At 44.1% G+C, this 22,241-nt stretch overlaps 1 protein-coding gene across 1 annotated transcript; it reads left to right on the top strand.

Annotated features, from left to right (window-relative positions):
• Positions 1-8,852: 8,852 nt before the first annotated feature.
• LOC127301154 (protein NO VEIN) lies at positions 8,853-18,336 on the top strand. The gene is made up of 10 exons (XM_051331375.2): positions 8,853-8,958; positions 9,618-9,729; positions 9,921-11,668; positions 11,766-11,978; positions 12,234-14,501; positions 14,571-14,683; positions 15,000-15,384; positions 15,563-15,880; positions 16,316-16,573; positions 16,981-18,336. Exons 1-10 carry the CDS (start codon positions 8,860-8,862, stop codon positions 18,178-18,180), a joined length of 6,714 nt encoding a protein of 2,237 aa, XP_051187335.2. The 5' UTR covers positions 8,853-8,859; the 3' UTR covers positions 18,181-18,336.
• The last annotated feature ends 3,905 nt before the right edge of the window (positions 18,337-22,241 follow it).

The raw sequence follows: 22,241 nt of genomic DNA, 5'->3' as shown, positions 1-22,241 counted from the left end.
GTAACAATACTCTTGATGGGATGCTTCTTCTTGAGTTGCTTTCCGGCTACACATGCACTACAAACACGATCTTTCTCAAAAGAAACGCCGGTTAGTCCCACAATATGCTCACCCTTTAGGAGTTGTTTAAGATTCCTCATGTTAACATGACCAAGGCGGCGATGCCACAACCAACCTTCGTCATGCTTGGCCGCCATTAGACATGTGGAGAAGGAGGGGCTCTCTTTCAAGAGGTCAACCACGTAAAGGTTGTTCTCCACATATCCAACAAGGACCAATTTGAGATTGTCACTCCTAAAGACTTGCACATAATATTTAGTGAAATATGAATTGTAACCGGCATCGGCAAGATGATATATAGAAAGTAAGTTATAGCCAAGGTGTTCAACAAGCATAACCGTCTCAAGGCACAAGTCCTTAGAGATTGCTACCTTGCCATACCCAAGTACCTTTCCCTTTGAGTTGTCACCAAAGGTAATGCTTGACTTCTTGTTGATATCTTCAATGAATTGATCAAGCACACCTTTTCCTCCGGTCATATGATTGGTGCATCCACTATCAAACACCCATTTTGGACCACCGGAGGAATACCCCTACAAAATCAAGTAGAGGATTTAGGAACCCATCGATTAATGGGTTCCTTTGCAATGGCAACAATATCTTTTGGTACCCAAATTGAGTACTCTCTATAAGCATAGCCATTAGGAGGGCCAACATAGTTAGCATAGACATCACCATAATAATCAACAAATAATGCATAGTGATCGTTTGGCCCCGTGCGGTCACCACTAGTGGCTTTGCCCTTTGAGGCTTTGCCATTGTTAGTGACCTTCTTGTTCTTATCTTGAGCGGGTTTCTCCTTCTTGTAGTTGTTCTTCTTGTGGGACTTGGGAGCATATCCGAGTCCATACTTTTGATTGTTTGACCTTTGCTTACTCAAGAGGTCATCCAATCCCATCTTGTTCTTGGCGGTGGTGAACTTTGCAAGTTCCTTTGTTAGCCTAACATTTTCCTCAAGAATAGATGCTTGCTCACAAGAAGATTCATTAGGATGATAGTCAAGACCATATTTGGTCACCAAGGACTCAGGATATGCATTGGTCTCAACATGCAAAGAAAGTTCCTCTTGTAAACGAATATGTTCCTCAACAAGTTTAGCATGCTCACTAGTAAAGGAAATGGAGGAACAAGCAAGCTTTTCAACATCAATGGGATCCTTCATTGATCCAAGAGCCTTTTTGTAGGATTCTTGAAGTAGATCATGGTTCTCTCCAAGTTTCTTGAGCTCATCCTTGACAAGCTTGTTAGCTCTTTCAAGGTGGTCAAGATCCCTAGTGAGAGAAGCATGAGCAACTTCAAGTTCCTCCTTTGAGGCATTGAGCTCTTGGGTCAATAATTGAGCCCTATCAATAGTTTCTAGGTCCTTAACTTTATCAAGTTCATAAGTTTCAATTTGTTGCTTAAGGCCTTGAGATATGCACCTTTCGGTTTTTAGCTCTTGTCTTAGGAGATTGAATCTCCGTTCCTTCTCATTCAATTGATATTCTAATTCCTCAATGGACTCATCCTTTTCTTTGAGTGAGTCCATCAAGAAATCAAACTTGACAAGAGCTTCACCACGAAGGGTGCATCTAACATCATAGAGTTCCTTAAGCACAATTAATTCATCTTGATTTTCGTTCTCATCATCTAGAACACTAGATAGGGAAGGTGGAGGTTCCATTACCTTGGTTTCCCTTGCCATAAGACAAGAGCCAATGGTTGTAGATGAGGTAGAGTCATCGGAGTCATCATCTTGAGTTATCCTTGCCATGAAGGAGGATCCAACATCATTCTCCGTGGAGTAGTCCTTGGAGTAGTCATATGTAAAGAGTGACCCGGGCTTAGAGAAAGCCAAACCGGCCACCCCGCCCTCCTTCTCCTCATCTTCCTCTTCATCATCGGACAAGTACTCGGCCCCAACAAAGGCTCTTCCCTTGTTCTTCTTGTATCGGTCATTGATTGGGTTTGGCTTCAATCTTGGCTTGACCCCTTTGATGAATCTTGGCTTGTCCACCCTTTTCTCATAAGGGCACTCATTTGCAAAGTGGCTATCTTCATCACAATTGTAGCAAGTTCTCTTCTTCTTCTTCTTGTCATTGAGGAGCATAGGGAACTTAGCCTTGTACTTCTTGGCAAAGAAAGCAAAGTCGGTAGCCATGTCACTAGTTGAGGTCATCTCTTCCTCTTCTTCAATCTCATAGTCTTCCTCTCCTCCATGATCGGCCCTAGCCTTGAGGGCAAGATTGCGTGGCGCTTCATGGTTGTATGAGGCTTCATCAACACGGTTCATTGCCATGAGCCTCTTTCCCGCTTTGGCCATGTTTTCATTGGCGGCCACATAGGAGACTAGATCATCGGAGTTGAGATCGGCACTCATGGTCATGATTTGTAAGTTGAGTGCAAGATTGGTGTCTTCTTGTTTGACGGCAATCATAGCAATGACCTTGGACTTTATGAATTGTTCATTCATCTCGAAGCCATCATTGTACTTCTCAACACCGAGTCCCTTGACCCTTACTCTAAGAGCACCAAGTCTTGCATAAGCATCGGCCATGGACTCTCCTTCTCGAATCATGAATTGATGAGCCTCTTGCTTTGCGGTCTCATAAAGAGCGGATTGGATCAAATCGGTTCCCTCTTGGAGTACTACGATTCGATCCCACAACTCTTTAGCGGACTCTATGTCATTGACTTGATCAAGGAGCTTGCGGTTGATGCCACTCCTAATCTTGTCACGGGCGGAGGCGTTGAGTTGACGGTTGTAGAATTCGGTGGAGGTCAACCGAATGGGATCTTGTGGCTCCCGTATCCATGAACAATGATCTCCCACAACTCCACGCTGCAATGCGAATATGAGACTCCATAGAAGATTTCCAAAAAGGAAAGTGAGTTCCATCAAAATGGGGAACATTCCCACTATGGTTTATATGAGGCATGGGTGAAGTGTTTTTGGGATATTCATGGTCGACTTCGCGATAGCTCTCTAGTGAGGCCGAAGCCATACTAGGAGGCCCACTAGTCAATTTCTTAAGCATGGTAGACATTTCTGCCATTTGGCTTTGTAGCTCATCCTCCTTTTTCTTCTTCTCGGCATCATATGCCAAGAATCTAGATTTCATCTCTTTAACCGAAAGGTTAGAGTTTTCATCTAGACCCTCGAATAGTTTTTCCATCTCACTCTTACGGCGGTGAAGCCCTTAATAAGAGTCCAGGCTCTGATACCAATTGAAAGTATAGAGATGGTAAACCTAGAGGGGGGGTGAATAGGTTTCTACAAATTTTAATTCTTTCTTTGCAATATTAGGCTTTGCGGAATATAAAGATGAGCCTAATGCAAACTAGGTGAAGCAACCTATATGAAGATACAACTATCTCGAGCACGAAGGCTCTCTCAGCGATTTAAATCACAAGTAAGGAGTTCGGTTAGAGATAACCGATAGCACGCGTGAGACGAGGATGTATTCCCGTGTTCCCTTGCTTTGCAACAAGGTACGTCACGTTTGGAGGGGTGGAGGTCCCACGAAGGATTCCCCACGCCACGAAGGCTCACTCCTATTCTCCTGAGCCTATCCCACGAAGGAATAGCTCACTCACTTGTGGTAGACTTTGAGGTAGCCTCCAAACCTTCACAATCTTGCCCGGAGCAAATCCACGGCCGGATGCTTCCTGACTCCTCTTGCCCACCTAGAGTTTCCAAGGAACCCTAGGAAGCAAGCTTCTCGATGAATACAAGGGGGAATGAGATTTGGCTTGGTAGAACAAGAGATCGGGTCCTCCTCTAGTGATTCCCTGAGGGATTTGAGTTTGGGTGGAGGAGGAGGGAGATCGGAGGCTTTTGGTGTTTCTAATACTGGAGTAAGAGAGAGAGAGAGCTCAAGAACAGCTTGTAGTATGTTGCCTAACCCTTCCAAGGTAGAAGAAGGGGTATTTATAGTGTTCTTCAAAATCGCCGTTGCCACTTGCCACCTCGGCATTTTTCCTCGACAAACCCGGCCGATCGGCCAGACCGGACAGCCGGCCCGTAGGCCGGCCGACCGGATCGTTGACCGGAGCTTCTTTGCGTCGTCCGGCGCTTCTCCGGTTGGTGGTGGCTGCCGCTCGGCCGACCTGACGGAGCGCCGGACCCGCCGGGCCGAGAGCCCAGCTGACCGGCGCAAACCGGATCTACCGGCTCCTCCTTTGGAGCCCGGTTGCCGCTCGGCTGACCGGCAAAGACGCCGATCGGCCGGTTCTTGGCCGGTTGGACCGGGCTGGTGACCGGATTTCTCCTGTAACCCCTTTTTGATTGTTGTTGAAATGGGGGGTCTCCTTTAGCCTTCTTGTTCCTTTGATACACCATTTACGCCTCATTGCCTAATACCTGAGATTATCCTTATAAACATATTAGGCCAAATACTTTAGCACGGTGTCATCGTTACCAAAATAATGGATAAGGGTGAAATACCCTTACACTTATAATCATCCATATTACTTGTATTTTACTATCTCTTCGCCGAACTAGTGCACATATACATCTGACAAGTGTATTAGGTGTGTTGGGGACACAAGAGACTTCTTGTATCGTAATTGCATGGTTGCTTGAGAGGGATATCTTTGACCTCTACCTCCCTGAGTTCGATAAATCTTGGGTGATTCACTTAAGGGAAACTTGCTGCTGTTCTACAAACCTCTGCTCTTGGAGGCCCAACACTGTCTACAGGAATAGAAGCGTGCGTAGACATCACACGTACCGATCCCTCCAAGGTCGTTGGGATGCGATCAAACCGGCATGCAGCCTGTGGATGGCGACAGTGGATCAAGTGGTGTCGAATCCTCCTAGCAGCGCAACTGTGGACGAATATGTGATTGAATTTGCTTGCTTTCTGCTTGCACAATTTGTGTTTGGTTTGGTGACCACACCTAGATGATTTCATCTTTATTTTGCAAATGTAGGACCGCATTGCCGATGCAAGGTATAGAGATATGGCCGATAGCAAGGGCGAGAGCTTCATGATGAAACATTGCTTTGATGCGCTTCAACACCTCCCCAAGTGGAAATTGAGGGACGAAGAAACTGCACCCAAAAAAGTTGCAATGGTTGCGTTGGAAGATACCGAGGATGAGAAGGAGGGCCGAAACAATGACAAGCTGGAGGGAAACAAGAAGGCCGAAGAGAGGCTGAAGCTCGAGGGGGAGGCAACATTGTTGAGGGACGAGTTTGATCAAATGATGAAGTCGAAGGAGGTGATAGCGGCCAAGACTTTGGAGGCCAATCTTTTCATCATCGAGAAGAAGAAAGATGTGTGAGTCTTACCAAGGTTGAAGCCAACCGAGAGAAAACAAGTAATAAGGCTAAGTTGAAGGAGATGAGGATCAATGTGAAGAAGACCAAAGCAATGAAGCAACTATTGGCCGAAGAGATGAAGATCATGATGATGAACATAAAGAACATGAATGAACAACAAATGGAGTGGTGGAAGGACGCCTCGGCGGAGTTCATGGAGAGACGGAGACTAGCTCGTGAAAGAGCAAGTGGTAGTGCATCGGTGACGCATGGAGGTGGTGACGACGGTCCTACCTCCGTTCGATGCCGGTGGTGAGAGGAGATGGTGATGAGATTGAGCAACTTTCTGCTATAAACTATAAACGATTTGCTATGATTGTGTTATTTGATGTAAAACTATGAACTATGCATGATTGTTTGCATTTGGTAGTTTCATCGTATACCAATTCTGTGATAAAATCCTGCTCTGTTTCACGCCACCTCTTTTCAACCCATAAATACAAAATCGGTGAACCTAACTAGGGGTGGACACAAAGCTCAAGGCTCGAGGCTCGGCTCGAGCTCGAGAGGGCTCGGCTCGGGCTCGACTCGGCTCGAAGGTAGGACAAGCCAAGTTTAAATCTTCCGATCAAGGCTCGAGGCTCGACAAGCCCGCTCGATGAAGCTTGCAAGCCGGCTCGAAGGCTCGATGTAATAAATAAAAATCGTCATAATCCTTGCTAAAAATGTAACATTTCACAATTATAAACAACAATTAAGCATAGTACATTTCCTGTGTCATCTTGTTATGTAAAATTTCACATGATGTAATGGCATCCGTAGACACTATTGTCCTTGTAATCGGATCCGGAGGCATTAGTGCATACACTTATGTATAGTAAGTTGTCTTTTGGTGTCTATACAAGAAAGCAAAAATTGCATGAATATTGGAGATTAAATTATCTTGTTTACAACATGGATGATCTCCATCTCCACATAATACACATCAAATCGATTCCCAAAATCGATTTAACTAGGAAGCAATAGTAAGCTAGTCTCAGAAATTACAAGGTACCTAGTAGTAGCAATAGCATTTTTCAAGAGCCGCACGCTATTAGAAGCTAGCACTGTATATGTGCTTGAACGAGTAAAGCAGCACTGCAGCAGTTTGCATCGTCGGTGGGGAGAATAGTACCAGGGTTGCAAGAGCAGCCGAAGGAAGCGCTGAAGAGGCGGCATGCGAGCACACTTTTCCTGCTGCACACGGACGGCGGGCGGCGGAGTTCCAGCAGTCCAACGCTAATCGTACCCGGGTGACTTCGCGTGCATCTCAGGTAAAGAGGATGAGCAGACGAGGCGGCGGCAGGGTAGGGGCGCGACTGCAGCTGACGCTTTGGCGGAGATGGAGGAAATGGAGAAGCCCGGCGGGATAAGGGCCACCTCCGGGCGGGCGGCCGGCAGCGGGCGGAGGGCCGCCGCTTACCCTAGATGGCTTGCACGTCGCGGGACCCAGGGGAACAAATCAGGAGGAGCACGGGGTAGGGGATCCATGGAGGAGGAGATTAGAGCGGTGGCGGGCAGCGCTGGTCGTGTGGTGGCCGCAGAGGGCATCAATGGTGGCGCCGCCCTAGCCAGAGTGAGAGGAGGAGATCGAGGTCGATGGGGAACGGGGAGAGAATGAATCGAATTACATGCGGGGTCAGAGTAAGGCTGCAGGGCATGTCCGGCTCGATGAGCCGGTCGAGCCGAGCCTCGAGCTTGCCGAGCCTCGAGCTTGCCGAGCCGACCCTCGAGCCTGCTTTCCTGAATTTTTGTGTTGCAAGCCGAGCCTAGGCTCGGCTCGATTTCTTCGAGCCTGGACGAGCCGAGCCACGAGCCGGCTCGGCTCGGCTCGATTCCACCCCTAAACCTAACTTTGGCTTTTCAGTTCGGCGGCCTACCTGATCGACTCGGCCCGGCCACGTGCAGTATCTGGTATCTGGTGGTGAGCAGTTACAATCCCACCAAATCGGCCGTAACATCCGCCGTCTTACGTTACGCTCGCCGTTGTGCTTCTCCCCGCCGCCGCCGCCGCCGCCGCCGCCACCATCACCCTGACCCTGACCGCCCGCCGCCGCAACCCTGCCCGTCCACAATCAGCGACTTCGATAGCCGCCACCGCCACGGCTCGCCTCACCACGCCCAAAACTCCGCCGACGACAACATGATGAGCGGCAATGGGGACCAATCTGCTCGGGTAAGCGGCGTCTCCAACCCCACCACCGCCGCCGTGGCGGCAAATCCCGACGCCGCCGTGGAAGGTCCCGACGCCCCAGTCTTCAATCCCACCACCGCCGCCTCGACCTCCCACTCCGCCGCGGCGGCAAACCCCGACGCCACCATCTCCGCCGCGGCGGAAGACCCCGACTCCCCCGTCTCCAACCCTACCACCACCGCCTCGACCTCCCACTCGCGGCGGCGGCAAACCCCGACGCCACCATCTCGGCGGCGGTGGGAAACCCTGACGCTCCCGTCCCCAACCCAACCACCACTGCATCGACCTCCCACTCCGCCGCGCCAGCAAACTCCGACGCCCCCGTCTCCGCCGCGCCGGCAAACCCCGGCGCCCCCGTCTCCGCCGCGCCAGCCGCCTTCTCGCAGCAGCACTGGCCATCCCCATCCCCGCTCACTTCCCAGCAGCCGGGCCCGTCCAACCCCACCGTCTTCGGAGCAGTGGTCGCCGGGGCACCGTGGCACGCAATGTGGAGCAACGAGAAGCCATCGGCCTTCGAGAGGGTGGACGCGACGGTGGCACCGAGGAAGAAGCTCGCGTGGGGAAGTGGCGTCTTCTCGCAGCAGCATTGCCCACACCCACCCCCGCTCATTTGGGAGCGCCCGTCCAACCCCACCGCCTTTGAAGGAGTGCTAGCCGTGGCACCGTGGCAGGCAATGTCGAGGAACCAGAAGCCACCGGCCCTCGAGAGAGTGGACGCGGCGGCGGCACCGACGAAGAAGCTTGCGTTGAGCGTACAGGGCACCAATGGTACGGACAAGTCGCCGGGCTTCCGTATGCGTGTTGATTCAGATGATGGGATTTCCGACGATGAGGGAGGCACTGCCGTGGCTCCAGGGCCCGGCTGCAACAGAAAACGTAATCACATCCAACTCACTCGCCCTTTGTCGAGAAAGCAGCCCAAGAAGAAGCAAAAACATACAGAACCGCCTAAGCATGCCCTCAGCTTGGATAAGCTAATGGAGTTTATATCAACTTGGAGGCAGCCGTGCCTTCGATATCCAACTGACCTGGTATGCTTTATATCACGCTGATTCTTTGTTTTGTGGAAATAATAACTGGGATCTTGATCAGGAACCATCACCTATGCATCATAATAAGGCATTAGTATATCTGATATAGATACTACTTGTTTGATCATAGTAATTCATAAATCCTTCTTTGTATTTCAACGTATTTAAACAACCGCATTGATTGTTTAGCAAAGGTCAGAGGATGTTTTGTTCCACCAGCCTCTCTTTTTTTCTTTTTCTTTTTCTGAGACAACCTTCTTTTACCTATGATCATGCAGATCCTGGAATCCATGCTAAATAGCTATACGCACACGCTAAGTCCGAGACAAAGGCAGAGAATGAAACATTGCTTCACACAATACCCTGCCATTGCCTTGCTCAATTTTGCTGTAAGTTGATTATCCTGTTTATATGCATTACTACACGTTTTATGTGCCTATCATTCTACTCCCATATCGTTGCAACGTTTCCTTTTTCTCCCTGTTTTGTGCACATACAAGGATACCGCTTTTACTGATTTTAACTCTGAGTCTGTGTGTCCCCGTGGAGTAAAATCCACCCAACTAAAATCATTGTTTGGCTGACTTGATACAGGATCTATCATGTGATTGCATATTTCTCTTGATAATTTGGACTATGTTATCTGGAAAATTTACTTGACATTCCCCCCTGCACATGGTTATGGTTGTTTGCACTGATTTAGATATGATGCCCTAAAAACATAGGAACACATACTCTCTTTTGGGCGTGAAGAGACCTGGAATGCTATATATGGCGTTCCTTTCATGTATTGTTTTCTCATTTTATTTTTCTCTCTGGCTAGTATACTCAAGTTGTACTGTGTTGAACGCAAAGGTTTACTACATCGTAGCTTGTATTATTCACTCATCTATCCAATATCAGTTCAAGTGTTCAACTACGTAATGTAACCGAATGCTTATGATTCTTATATTTCTCTCAGCTATGGGTTCCTCTTTTTGGTTTCCTGTAAACTTGTAATGTAGTGTTTCGTTTCGGTATATGTATTCACCTTTACATGTATATGCAGGTTCGAATAATGGGAGCTCCTTCTTTATGTCCGTCATTAGAACCTGTGGTTCCCGTATGCATGGATGCTAAACCTGGATGCAGTAATATGGGCAGCAATAAGCCTCCAGACAGTTCTCTCTCTCTCTCTCTCTCTCTCTCTCTCTGGTGTTCAAAATATACGATGCGAATTGGTATCATGCTTTCTTTGTTCTTATGTGTAGAATTGCTGCCTTTTGGGGGACACCGAAGGCAACAAAATCCCTTATAATCTATTGTATCTATATATAAACGACCTTTTCACATTTGATACTGGTTTGTGCAGGTGTTGCAATTGATGATGTTATCAAGAGAACTACTGAATATTTTGAATCCAACATTAATGTGAGTGACCTGGGATCTTTGCAAGTGATAAGTTCATTCTCTCTGAAGAAACTTCGTGAATGTGAAATATGGGTGACTAGTCAATTTTCAGCCCAGCAATTTAGTGCTCTTGGCCATGGAACTTTCCTCGAGTTTCTGGAAAGACATGGTCATCATTTCCCTCCTAACTGGAGTGGCTTCTTAAGAGGGGAACTTCCTAGTTCTTCCTCTCTGGAAGTTTCTGTAGTGCAGCAACAGATTGGAGTTTTACTCTGTCAAGCTGAGAGTAACTGGCTGGAGAATGGTGAATTTTCAGTGGATAGTTTCCGGATGCTTCTGAAAAGACAGTTTCCAACAGTCGATGTTGAAGTAATGCAAAACAAATTAGGAGGCCTCACTGGCACTACTGAGGTTCATGGAAAGATCATACAGACAAGTACCATAAAATTTTCCATCGCGCTATTGGAGAAACGGTGGTCTGGTGAGTTGTTGAATCATATTGCTCAACAATCTTATCCTGGATCAGTTTCCTCGCAAGAAGCAATAAAGTGCTTACTGAAGGCTCCATTGTTATCTGATCTTCTTCTTTGGTCAAATTGGGACGTGCTGTTTGCTCCCTCATTGGGTTCCTTCACACATTGGTTGCTGAATATAGGCCCAATTCAGGAGTTATCATGCATTGTGACCACAGATGGCAGGTTCGTTAGAATAGATACATCAGCCACAGTTGACCAATTTTTAGAAGCCGTCATTCAGCAGTCGCCATTTCAAGTGGCACTGAAGCTGCTTTCCTTGCTACACATTTACAATGGCTCTAGCAATGCTCCAATTTCGTTACTGAAGTGTTATGCACAAAGAGCAGTGGATGCTATAATGAATACAAACAACGATTTAATCAGTACTAGTTCCGAAGGAAAAATATTTGTGGGCGAGGAACTGCATACACAAATTGCTGAACAGGGTGCGCGCTCTTCTCACTATATTGGCCGCATTCAAGGAAGTTCTGAGATCCCTTGTGTAAGGAGGCTTATGTCTAAAAGCTTATCAAACATTGATCACACTCTTCAGTTGATTGCAAAATTTATAGTGGACTGTCTAGGCCATCTACCTTCTGAATTCCGGAGTCTGGCAGCAGATATACTATTGTCAGGACTTCAGACTGTTACTAAGAATTGCTACTCAGCTATCTTGCATGCATGCAGTGAAACTTGGCAGCTTTGCATGCTTCACAATATTGGGTTGTCACTTGGAGTTGCTGAATGGGTTGAAGATCATGACACGACCTGTTTGACTGAAGATATTCATGCAAACGGAGAAATTAATTCATTTTCTGTACCTGGAGGACATCCACATGAAAATACTAGTATGCTTAATGATGCAGCTGATGACACGATAAAGGAGCGAAGCAAATCGTTCCATGGCTTGGAGGCTACAAATAATGAAAATATGGATGTGTCTGATCCTATTGAAACCGAGGCAGATATGGCAGAATTACTAGCCACTAACAAGCCTGCTGTGATTGAAGAATTAACTCTTGAGGAAGCAGCTCTTATTATTGAGACTATACGTCATGAAGAGTTTGGTTTGGAGCAGACACTAAGTTATACTGATGACAGTTTGTTGAAAAAGCAGCATGCTCGCCAAGGCAGAGCTCTTCATTGTCTCTCACAAGAATTATATTCCCAGGATTCTCACATAATTCTTGAGCTAGTATGCCAACTTATGCATTTATTTTATTTCATTTGTGTGTGTGGGAGTGGGTTTGTCTGCATATATTAATTTGCCGATGTTTTCTATTCTATCTCAGATACAGAATGCTGATGACAATACTTATCTCAAGGATGTTGAACCAACATTAGCATTTGTTCTTCAGGAGAATGGAATTGCTATTCTCAATAACGAGAAGGGCTTTTCTGCTGATAACATTAGAGCATTGTGTGACATTGGTAATTCAACAAAGAAAGGATCAAACATGGGGTATATTGGAAATAAAGGAATTGGATTCAAGTCTGTATTCCGGGTAGGTGCAAACGTAGTTATTTTTTTCAATTATCATCTTAATGATGTAAGTATTTTTGCCATCACATACGGACTTTTTCTTACGTGCAAACCATAGGGAGACCCGATATATTTTTTTATCAACCAATATGATAAATACATCTTAATTTCATGCATGTCTTGTTTCATCAGTCAATTTGTTCTTTACTTGTACCTTCCCATTCTCATCTTGTAAGATTTTAAGTTCTGTGTGGAATTAATACGTGTTCTTTTTCAGGTAACCGATGCTCCAGAGATCCATTCAAATGGTTTTCATGTGAAATTCGACATCACAGAAGGCCAGATTGGTTTTATCTTGCCAACTGCAATTCCACCCTTCGATAGCGATCCTTTAAGTAGATTACTATCTTCTGAAGATGGCTTTGATGCATGCTCCTTCTGGAACACTTGCATTTTGCTTCCTTTCAGGTCAAGTGTCAGGAAGGGCACTGGTATGTGCTCTGTCGTGTCCATGTTTTCAGATCTGGACCCATCTTTGCTTCTGTTCCTTCAGAGGCTAAAATGCATCAAATTCAAAAATGTACTCAGCGGAAACTTTCTAGTTATGAGAAGAAAGTCTCTTGCCAATGGCATCGTGAGGATCTCACATGGAAATGAGGCAATGAGTTGGTTGGTAGTTAATAAGAAATTACACGGCTCAATTGTGCGTCATGATGTATGCAGTACGGAGATAGCTATGGCATTTCCTTTGCAGGAGACTGAGGAAGGACAGTACGATCCTCATTTGAAGCAACAGCCTGTGTTTGCTTTCCTTCCTCTAAGGCACTATGGTCTTAAATTCATTCTTCAAGGAGATTTCGTTTTACCTTCATCCAGAGAGGAAGTGGATGCAGATAGTGCATGGAATCAATGGTTACTGTCTGAATTTCCTTCTTTATTTGTTAGCACACAAGAATCCCTATGTGCTTTACCTTGCTTCCAGAAGTCCCCTGGAAAAGCTGTGAAAGCCTTGATGAGTTTTGTGCCTCTACTCGGAGAAGTTCATGGGTTCTTTTCTCAGCTCCCACACTTGATTCTTTCCAAGTTATGCCTAACCCGCTGCATGGTTTTGGAGGGCTCCAGTCTACAGTGGGTCCACCCATGCAACACACTCAGGGGTTGGGACGAACAGGCTAGAAAGCTAATGTCTGATGCCTTACTTCATGAACATCTTCACCTTGGATATCTATCAAAGGATATCATTATATCTGATACCTTGTCAAGGGCCTTAGGTATACATGAGTATGGACCAAAGGTTTTGGTTGATATTATTTCATCTATTTGCAGAACTGATGGTTGTATCAAATCACTGGGACTGGAATGGCTATGTGCTTGGTTTTTCACACTTCATTTGGCCTTGCTGTCTCATTCTTCTCGCAATCTTCCCTTAACAACAAGTGTTGAAAGTGATGTCTTATGTTCACTCAGGAAACTGCAATGCATTCCACTTTCAGATGGCTCGTTTAGCTCTATAGCAGATGGCCCAATATGGTTGAATTATGATCTTCTGGACTCTACATCTGAATCTAAAATTAGCATCCAGAGCTTCCCAGTTCTATATAATAATCTTCGAATTGTGAGTCCTCACATTCTCTCAATGTCCTGCAAAAATAGTTACATTAAGGAAGAGATGAAAACAGATGACCTTATAGATATTTTACTGAAAATTGGGGTGCAGAAGTTGTCTGGACATGACATTATAAAAAAACACATCCTCGTGTCACTGTCTAATGCTACAGATGCTAATGCAGAAGAGAAAATAATGACAGAATATTTGAGTTTCATTATGCTGCACCTTCAGTCATCGTGTACAAGCTGTGACTCTGGGAAAGAAGAGATTGTGTCAGAACTACGAAAGAGGCCTGTGTTACTTACGAATAATGGCTATAAGTGCCCAGCTGATGTACCAATTCACTTCAGCAAACATTATGGAAATTCGGTGGACATAGGCAAGCTGCTTCAGAATGTGGATACTACGTGGATTGAACTTGATACTTGTTACTTGAGGCATCATAGTTCTGCTTCATTGCAATTCAAATTGAAAAGTTGGAGGCAATTTTTTGAGGAGTTGGGTGTGACTGATTTTGTTCAGGTAGTGAAAGTTGAGAAAAGTATATCAGAGGTTGATTATGTTCTAGATTGTACTCCTTCCCGAGATGTCATATCTGGAACACCTTGTATTGTATATGACTGGGAGTCACCAGAATTGGCTAATTTGTTATCAATGTTTTCTTCAAAAAAATACCGAGAAAATTCTATATATCTTCTGAAGGTTCTTGACAAAACCTGGGATGATTATTACAGCACAAAATCCAGAAGTCTCGGAAATGCAACACATTCTGGTGAGAATGTAACAATTGAGTCTTCCTTTATGAAGTGTCTGCAAAACTTCAAGTGGATAGCATCAAGTATGGACGATGACCTTCATTATGCAAGAGATCTATTCTGTGATTTGGCAAATGTGCGATCCCTTCTTGGCAGTGTTGCCCCATATGCTAAACCAGTGGTCAGTAGTTTATCCTTATCAAACTATATTGCATTATCTCAGATCCCTTAACTCATTCTTGTGGAACAGCTATCAAGTAAATCACTTCGGAAGGATATTGGATTCAAGACAAAGGTATCCTATAGTGACGCTTTATTGATCCTGAATCACTGGATATCATCAAAAGGTCCTTTTAAGGCAAGGTATGGTGTGTCTCCATCTATTTATGAATTACAGAAAATGGTAGTTGCTAAAAAATGTAGCAACCTATTTATAACTTGTCTTGAACCACTTATCTCCACTGGGAGGTGTAGAGAGAACAAGGAAGTGATTTGATTTATTTTGGAGGGTTATATTTAATTTATTTGTTAATTGATTGATCCCTGGTCTGGTTATAATATTACTAAAAATTAGAACAATTTAAACATTTCCAGATATTCATCAGCACTACATATTGCATACTGGTTATGCAATCTGTATTTTATTTTGTATAACCCTGCTTGCCTGCATTTCCTTCAGAATGGACCAGATGTGCAAACTCTATACCTTCTTGTCGGAAGGCGTGGCAAATGGAGAGATCAACATTAAACGGGATTTCCTTTCACTCTGCTTTATATTTACACCAGTACAGTGTTCACGACCTACTGATCTCGTAACTGGGAGATTTATGTCTTCAAAAGACTTATATTGGCACGACCCAACAGGCTCTTCTGAAATGACGGATGCATTTGTTTCAGCAAAGAGGACTATGCTTCCAAGAAGAATGTTATCCATGGCTTATCCAAGATTGCACGAATTCTTTACTGAGATATGTGGTGTGCCAATGATTCCAACTACATCTGACTACCTTGAGATACTGTTACAGTTATCAAGTGTTGCATTGCCTTCACAAGTAGCTAATTATGTGAGTTTTTCAGGCACAAAATACCTAACCTGCATGGCGTAGACTTGGCAGTTTCTACCTAAATATGATTCTACTCTCTCTTGGATAAAAATAGTAAATTACAGTAGCATAGGGCATTTTGTGTCGAGGAGGATGATTTCCTTTACGTTATTAAATCTCATTTTCGCACTTTATGTAGGTATTTCATGTATTTGTGAGATGGGCCAATGATCTCCATTCTGGAAGTGATAAGATGAAGGATATCTTGTACTTGAAAGAATCTCTTCAAAAGTCGGAGACAACGATATTGCCAACCCTGGTCGATAAATGGGTGTCTCTCCATCCATCTTTTGGCCTTGTTTGCTGGGCAGATGATGATCAGCTAAAGCAGCAATTTACAAACTCTAGTGCGATCGAATTTATACAATTTGGTGAACTTTCTCTTGATGACAAACAAACGCTACGTGTAAGAGTTGCTGCACTGATGGACATTTTAGGTATTCCGGCACTTTCTAAGGTAATAAGGCCATGTTCTATTTAGTATTATTTCCTTTTTCATGTATGTTAAATTCATGAATTAGGTATAAAGTTGCAAAACAGGAATACTCAGAAATCAGAGAAAAAAATCAAACAATTTTTCTTGTCTTTAAGTTGAACCGAATTCATTCTCCATATCTACTCCAAGAATTACAAGCAATTCAGCAGTAATGGCCAACAACCTAACACAATGAGCTTGTTATGACAAAAAGCTGTAACCTACTCACTTGTCGCTAGTTATCTGAATTACATTTGGACAGCCTTGTTCATCATTTAATATGATGAGCTTAGCTAGCAGAAGCACATGCTTATACATATATTCAAGTCAATATATTTCTTGTATTGATTTGTTGCATTATTTTTAGATGTACCATTTGTTTTATGATTCTAATCCATTAGTCCTGCCTCTACACAGGTTGTGTACCGGGAAGCAATATTCTACGGCACAGGGAACAACAGGGAAACGGCTAGTTTTATTAGTTGGCTTTTACCGTATATGCAACGTTACATCTACAACATGCATAGAGATGCTTACAACAGCTTTCAGCAAAAAGAGGCCATGAAGCTTAGCAGTCTTGAAGTTATTGTTGTTCAGAAGTTATTCTTCAAGTATATGCTGAAAGGATGTGATAGTTCTTCTAATAGAAGGTTTGAGTGCCATTGTCTCCTCCAGGTTAGCATCTGCCTTTATCTCTGCAGTTATAGTTAGTACCAGCAGCTGTTAGTCTGTTTTGTTGTCCTATCGTTGGGATTTTCGGTAGGGAACCTTTCTAAGGATCCTGGAGATGTGAAGAAATCAGATGGTCCATTCCCAGGTGCCCTTAGGGTAGTGTACAAATGAACAATAGCGATATAACTTAGCTTGCAATGATTGTATACTACATTTATTATTAGCAATCACTAATTTATACTCGTAGTAGGTTGCTTTGGACCTATTAAAATTTGTTTGTGTAGTAACATTAGTTGTTTACTTTCTTGTCATTAACACCTAGGTTGCTAACACCTAGGTTGGAATTTTCAGATTTTTTCTAGGTAACATTATCAGCCCTAGAACTAATTTGGTTTGTTACTCATTTCCAGGGAAATATTTTATACACTACACAAGAAGCTGATTCACATTCAGTTCTTTTCGAACTTTCTAGACTTTTCTTTGGTGGGTCTGGTGATCTACACTTTGCAAATTTTCTTCACATGGTCAAAACCATGTCAGAATCAGGCTCCACAATGGATCAAATTGAGTTCTTTATTGTCAATAATCAAATGGTGCCTATGTTGCCTGAGCAGGAATCTGTTTGGTCGTTTTCTTCCTCGTTTGTGGAAAAGGAAATATTCACTTCCCAAACAGTTCACTTGCAACCTCCGTATGAACCCAGTCATACCCTCAAGCGTAAGAGGAGCCCAGAAATCATTTCAAGCCAGCCGCCCAGTAAAAAAACAGACCCTGATCTTACGACCTCCAATAAAAGCCAGCAAGAGATAAAGGTGAATGATATGACATCTCCACCACAGCTCAGCAAGCCTGTTGAGTATGGAAACACTGAAGATACTTCAGTTCCTGTCAAGCTTGAAGGTGATCATGTTGTGAAAGAGGATTTAACAAGGGAAAATAATTTGTTAGCCGAAGAAAGCACAATGGAGGTTGGTGATGAGCCTACTTGTTTGGACTTGGAGGCAGCAATCTCACCAAGTCCGGTTGATGAAACCGAGCTAACCTACGTCAATGGTAAACTCACTGATGCCGCAGAAGAGAAGGACAACACTGATACAGGGTCTCCATGTGGAAGCGAGTTAGGAGTTGGCACACCTGGTGAAGCTGCAGTACGCAAACCAGATGAGCGGTCAAGAACTGGCAGGCTTGGTGAAGCTGCAGTGCACCAATACCTTGCTGGGCAGCTAGGATCAAGCAATGTCAAGTGGGTGAATCAGGAGAGCGAGACTGGGCTTCCCTATGATATTGTCATCACACCCGAGGGTGGTTCTGCAGAGTATGTGGAGGTGAAGGCGACTGTGACTTCAAACAAGGACTGGTTCTACCTCACACCCAGGGAATGGCAATTCGCGCTGGAGAAAGGGGACTCGTTCAGCATCGCTCATGTCCTCTTGGCAGGTTCAGACAAAGCGAAAATAGTGATGCTGAAGAATCCGCAGAAGCTCTGTCGCCAGCAGAAGGTGGATTTGAATCTTGCTCTTGTTATGTCGAGAAAACATAGGAACCTCCACCAAATTTCAGTTCAGTTGAAGCCTGACACCATATCCCTGGCAGATGAATCTGCATCTTGATCAGCCTTTGTTAATGCGGCTATGCCTCCGTCATTCCTAACTCTAGCTCGTAGATTTTGTATATAACTACCATAGCCCTCTAACCTGCTATTTTGGCGGATGTTCCATAAATACGTTATGTGCCAATCCTCTTAGTGAATGCTTCTACTTCTTTTATTACCATGTGCTATTGTTATGCTGCAGAAGTTGATAGGGCTAGGGAGAATCTGCCGTAAATGTACAGTAATTTTGTGCTGACAATTCCGGGGAAAGAAATCCTTTTCTGCAGATTTGGTGTAAAGAACATGATCGCTCCCACACCTGTCACGTTCGTGATCGGCTGTTCCAAAATTATAGAATTTACTCCCTCCGATCCATAATATTTATTAACCAGAATTTTATGGTGAACGGAGTAGCAGAAATTGCTGCTGAAGTGGAAGTGTCGACTGAGCATGATCCGCAAGAAGAGAAAGGCGTCCATCGCTAGAACGAAGAGAAAAAAGGTGAATGCATCGGCGTAGTTGATGAGTACTATGTCAATTCGGTATTAACGCTGGTGTGCAAAAATCGTGCATTCCAGTTGCCCACTTGGAACCGGAACCTCTCAACTGCTTCTCATTGACTTCCTCTCGAATTTAAGTTCCTGTCTTTAGTTCGTGTAGGGTGTGCGGAGAAGTAGCAGCAGCGAAACGACAGAGCTTAAATTAGCAATATTCAACATGTGTGGGTCACTTTAATACAGGAGATGAGAAGAATCTTCATGCATGCATATATTATAATCGAGGTCAAGTCGTCCAGACTAACGCGACTGCTTCCCATCTATGCAATCTTCATACGCGCACAAGTTTTAGTCTCGCTTTCCTTGCAAGCGCCATGCCTGGTCTATATCGATCAAGCGTGTTGTCTGGTGGCAAGGTCGAACCAAAGCTAGCTTGCGGTACGACTGAACACATTGCTTTCTTGATCTAGAGAGAGCATGCCAATCATGTTGTCCGTCGAAAACTCCAACGGTCGAATACAGTCCGCCCCGCTTTCCTCACCGGCCCATCGATAGAGCATCTTGTTTGGTGAAGACCGTAGACCGATGACTGAAAGAAGACTAATACTCTAGCATATATGTACACATTTTCGTTAGACCACTTGGGAGGTACCCTTCTTTCTGATGAACTTCAAATCGGACCACGGTATTTTTCTTTGCACTTCACATCATGATGGTAACCCGGTTTCCCTGGCGTCATGCACTGAGCGCTAACTGGTGCGTAGACAAATGACATCATTTTTGCTAAGTAGTACTCGCTCGGTTTAAATAATGTAGGTTCTAGATTTCTCATAATTTAAAAACTTCTTTAAGATTGATTGAATTTTTAGGAAAATATGTTGATATCTACATCGTTAAATTTATATAGTACGGAAATATATTCTATGAGGAATCCAATAGAACTAAATTGGTGTTGTAGATGTTGATAATATTTTCTACAAACTTGGTTAAACTTAGAGTAGTCTGATTTAGGACAAACCTAGAACTTCAAATATTGCTCATATAGTCACACTTAGATAAGACTAGCTTAGTATAAACCTAGAACTTCAATTGTTTCCAATCGGAGAGAGTACATATATGAAGTACTTTGCATATATAGTTGTTTGATGGTGTCGGGTTGGAGAGATGCCGAATCATCCAAGATGCAGCGAGATGTGGGAGGGTGTACTCTTTCGAATAATCGTGAGGAGCTTCATGTCGTTTATAGTGATGATTCCAGACTCCCCGTAGCTTCTTTAGCCCGCTCCTAATTTACTTTTTTTTTTCCAGTTTTTTCTTAGTTTGTTGTCACCTTAATCCCTTATTACCGTTTATCCTAGCAACTTATAGTATACTCTATTTTTGAACCACTGTTTAAATGCGAACGTGGCTATGTTGGACAATATAGTTGTTTGGTTTGTGGTTTTCATTCTGCGAAACTTCTAAGGGACCATTAATAAACTAGGATAATACTTCTCTTAAAATACTAGGATAGCTCGGTGCATTGCAGAACTCATCACCAGTCTAATTATATATTTATTGTGTCTACAAAAGACTTCTTTACGAAGGCTTGTCTTTTTTTCGAAATTGGGGCTGACCCGGCCTCTACATCAATTGATGCACGCAACCCTCTTTTATTACCCAGATAACATAATCCTTAGTTTTACAATTCACGAATCACAAAGGGTGTACACAAAAACTAACCAATGAAAAATAAGAGAGACTCGCTTATACATCTGAAAGTCGTTTAAAAGGACGCCAGCCATCCTGGTTGTATATAGCCCGTGCCACCGCATCCAGTCGGCGGCATCCAGCATGCATAGGCTCGAGTTGCGTCTCCGGCAGTAAAAGAGACCATTCGTGGATCCAGTGTGAGACCATACGGGTAACCTATAAAAAATTAGAGTTCGTACTCTTGTTAAAGACAATATCATTACGGCAATTCCATATAGCCCACATGAGCGCACAAAACCCAATTCTAATTTTGAACTTGGATACTTTATCAACTCCGTTTAACCAATTTCCAAACATATTTGTAACATTTGTTGGAGGAACAATATTGAAAGTGAACTGAATAACTCTCCAAATAAGTTTAGCGAAGGTACAATCAAAGAACAAATGATTGATTGATTCCGATGAATCACAGAACGCACATTTCATGCAACCATTCCAATTTCGGCGAGCTAAATTATCTTTAGTGACTAGTGAGTATAACTTTTCTACGAAGAAACCACATAAAAATCTTGACTTTCAGTGGTATCTTAAGTTTCCAAATATATTTACGAAGATAGACCGTATGGCCATTCATATAATCTTCATACATGGATTTTACCGTGAAAGATCCAGACGTTATTAACTTCCATACGAAAATGTCCTTCTCCTCTGACAAGGTTACAAGAATAAGGCGTTGGACCAACGCAATCCAAGCATCCCACTTGTTTCCTGTCAAAGTCCTTCTAAATTCTATATGCAGAGGTGTATTTGAAAGAACATCGGCGACTAAAACAATTTTTCGTCGGATGATATTACACAGTAAAGGATATTGGGACGCGAAAGGAGTATCACCCAGCCAAGTGTCTTCCCAAAAGCGTACTTGCTAGCCATTCCCAATTATGAACGAACCTCGTGAGAAGAAATCGTCTTTCACTCCCATAAGTCCTTTCCAAAAGGGAGAGTTGGTGGGTTTCGCAGTCACTTGTGACAAAGTCTTGTTCTTGAGGTATTTATTGTGTAAAAGTTCTTGCCAAACTCCTTCTTCGTTAAGAAGTTTATATAGCCATTTACTTAACAAACATATATTTTTGAGTTTCAAGACCTCTACCCCCAACCCCCCTTGCTCCTTAGGTCTACAAATAATGTTCCATTTAGTCAATAGGAAGGAACGAAGGCTTGTCTATAGGCTTATGTAAAAGTTCTTGCCAAACTCCTTCTTCGTTACGAAGGCTTGTCTATAGGAAGGAACGAACACTATTAGGAAAAGGCCTACCGCCGGCGCACCTAATTTCGCATTCGCCGGTGCACCAGCGCACGCCTGTGGGAACATGTCGATGGTATTACATTAACGCCGGCGTACCAGCCAGGTGCGCCTGTGGTATTTTTTCTAGGATTCAAAAGAAAGGACGATCTAGATGTAGACCTAGGTTGAGTTCTAGGTCATGGCCGTGGTCATCATTGTGGGCGTCACGCATGAAGGAGGGAGAGGAGGTGGCCGCCGGAGTGAGAGGAGGTGGTCGCAGAGAAGCTCGCAAGAGGGAGGTTGGCCGGAGGCATCCATCATCGAAGGAAGGTCGAGGAGGTGGTCGCCGGTGAGTAGGTTGAGGAGGTGCTCACCGGAGGAAGGGAGATGGAATGAGGAGGGGTAAGAAGGTGGAAGTGGATGATGGAGAAGAGAAAGGGGAAGGGAAGAGAAGAGAAGAGAAGAGAAGGTGGCCGACGCTAGGAAGAGGAGGAGGAGGAGGAGAAGTGACAAAGCAGAAGGGAGAAGTGGAAGAGACAGAAGGTGAGCCGTCCGGTTTTCAATATATATGGTAGGTTACCGCCGGCGCATCAATATAGTGGTGCGGCG

This window comes from Lolium perenne, chromosome 5 (genome assembly GCF_019359855.2).
Source record: "Lolium perenne isolate Kyuss_39 chromosome 5, Kyuss_2.0, whole genome shotgun sequence".
In the NCBI taxonomy this organism is placed as follows: Eukaryota; Viridiplantae; Streptophyta; class Magnoliopsida; order Poales; family Poaceae; genus Lolium; species Lolium perenne.
The sequence above is the reverse complement of the archived record's forward strand: the minus strand, read 5'-3'. Positions and strand labels throughout refer to the sequence as shown.

Coding starts and splice junctions, on each gene's coding strand:
- LOC127301154 (XM_051331375.2), top strand. CDS start 8,860: ATGCTAAATAGCTATACGCACACGCTAAGTCCGAGACAAAGGCAGAGA. Junction 8,959..9,617: donor TTGCCTTGCTCAATTTTGCT/GTAAGTTGATTA, acceptor ATGTATATGCAG/GTTCGAATAATGGGAGCTCC. Junction 16,574..16,980: donor AGTGCCATTGTCTCCTCCAG/GTTAGCATCTGC, acceptor ACTCATTTCCAG/GGAAATATTTTATACACTAC.